Source organism: Mus caroli, chromosome 10 (assembly GCF_900094665.2).
Source record: "Mus caroli chromosome 10, CAROLI_EIJ_v1.1, whole genome shotgun sequence".
Lineage (NCBI taxonomy): Eukaryota > Metazoa > Chordata > Mammalia > Rodentia > Muridae > Mus > Mus caroli.
In genome coordinates, this window is record NC_034579.1 from 71,662,446 (window position 1) to 71,664,473 (window position 2,028).

A 2,028-nucleotide genomic window follows, 5' to 3' on the forward strand; every position below is an offset into this window, starting at 1 on the left:
ATTAAAAATTAAAAAAAAAAAAAAAGAAAAAGTCCCCAAATGTGGGTGGCGAAGAGGCTGCTGGTTGGGCCAAAGCGTTCCTCTGGGTCCTGTCCTAGCATACGGCGCCCCCATTCCTCCCGTGCCTCCCTGCTCCCTGCGTGGCCGCGCACTCTTGTACCCACATCCGGGGTCTCAGGGCCTAGGACCTTGAGTCGCGCGTCCCCGGGGCTCTGCGCGCACCCGGGCGCCTGACCCGCCCCGTGACGCATTCGCAACCGTCGTGAATCGCGGCTGGCCAGCGCGCACCCGTGGCGCGGGGCACGCGCCTCGTGCACGCGCCCGGCCACGTGACTACGCGCGGCCAACCAGCGCGCCGGGATTTAGGGATAAAGCGCGGCCCCGCGACAGTTGCGGCGGGAGAGCGGCGGGGCAGAGAGCGTGACTCGCCCGCTCCAGTGCCACCGGTTCCCGCTGCGCTTGCCGCCGCCGTCGCTGCGCAACCATGTCGGAAGAGAAGCCCAAGGTAAGCCCGGTACGCAAGCCGCAGCAGATTCCGCGGGACGCAGGCTGGGCCGCGCGCAAACAGGGCCCGCGGGGCCGCGCCCGAGCCTCCGCGCCCCTCCCCCACCGGCCCGCGCCCCTCCCCCACCAGCATCGCACTCCGCCCCGGGCTGCGCGCTAGCCCCACCCCCGGCTGTGCCTCCCGCCACACCAAGGCTCCGCCTCCGGGGTAGCCCCGCCCCGGCTGTAGCCCCGCCCACGGTTCGAGAACCCGGAACTTGGGTGCTGGTTCTTGGTTCGCGGGGTCCTCATTCCCAGACGCGGCCATCCTTTCCCGTGCCGTGCTCACAGGTGCACGCGTGGTGCCGCGCATGAGGCTCAGCGGGCGCTCTTGAGAGCTGCACCGGAGTAGGAGCAAAGCTGGCCGCTCCGGGCTTCCAATGTTCGCCCGGCCGCATGCCCTCCCAATCCATTGCGGTGATCTCGGCAGTTGGTGCGTGGGAAGGCCAGGGTTGCCCATTCCAAATTGGACAGTTTTCCCACCCTCACCTGCCCTGCTGGGGGCAGTTTTATCCAACGGGAGATAAACGTTGGAGCCTGGCATTCTGTGCTCTTGGCCGGCCTGGAGATGACCACTGTCTTGGCTCAGGTGAGAGACCCCAGGAGCAGGGCAAGCATCTAGACTAATGTCATGATACCATGCTCAGCTCGCTGATCAGGTGAGAGACCCCAGGAGCAGGGCAAGCATCTGGACTAATGTCATGATACCATGCTCAGCAGCCGAGCCCAGAAATATCTTGCCTGCGGGGTCCTTACCTTTAATTTCAGCTCAGCCTTGGGTCCTGCCTGCACCATCCCGGATATTGAATGAGCACCTGTTCGCCCTGTGCCAAGAGTAGACAACTTACTTTATTATATTTTGTAGCTGGTAACTACAACAAGAGTTGTAACCTTTTGGTGCGGTTAGGCAGGAAGTGAATACCTGGTGTGTACTGGAGTGGCCATGCCTTCTGCCTCTCTGGGTTAGTGGAGACAGAGGGTTATGTTCTATTTTGGTGACGCAGCCCAGGGGCTGTTGTCCTCTAGGCAGATGCTCTACCAGTGAGTTACTTCCTCTCTCCACCCCCCCTCCCCCCACAGCCTCCCCTCCGCTTTTTTAGACAAGGTTCCTTTGTGGTCCAAGCTGTCCTGGAGTTCTCTAAGACCAGGCTGGCTTCAAACTCGAAGAGATCTTCCTGCTTCTGCCTCCTGAATGTTTCCCTGTGTAGTTCAAGCTGGCCTCCACCTATACCCAGGAGCTCCCGGGTGTCAGGTGTTGGCAGTCACTGTGCTAAGTAAGCCCTCCTTCTTCTGTATTTACTTGCTAATTAGAGAACTCCAGGCCGGAGTCCCGCCAGGTATCCTTCCGTTGGAGGGAAGCAAGCCTGAGGCCTTTTCACCCCTGTCTCTGTTTTTTTTTTTTTTTTTTTTTCCTTCGAGACAGGGTTTCTCTGTGTAGCCCTGGCTGTCCTGGCACTCACTTTGTAGACCAGGCTGGCCTCGAAC

The 2,028-nt window shown here is 60.7% G+C and overlaps 1 protein-coding gene across 2 annotated transcripts in view; it reads left to right on the top strand.

Annotated features, from left to right (window-relative positions):
- Positions 1 to 265: 265 nt before the first annotated feature.
- The window catches only part of Sumo3 (small ubiquitin like modifier 3), an 11,407-nt gene continuing 9,644 nt past the window's right edge, over positions 266 to 2,028 (top strand). Inside the window, exon 1 of one of the 2 annotated variants that reach the window (XM_021174962.2) lies at positions 266 to 505. In XM_021174962.2, coding sequence (XP_021030621.1) covers positions 485 to 505 — 21 coding nt within the window. In that variant the 5' untranslated portion in view covers positions 266 to 484. Of the gene's footprint in view, positions 506 to 766; positions 1,133 to 2,028 lie in introns of those variants that run through there. The other variant, XM_021174963.1, reaches the window with a different exon arrangement.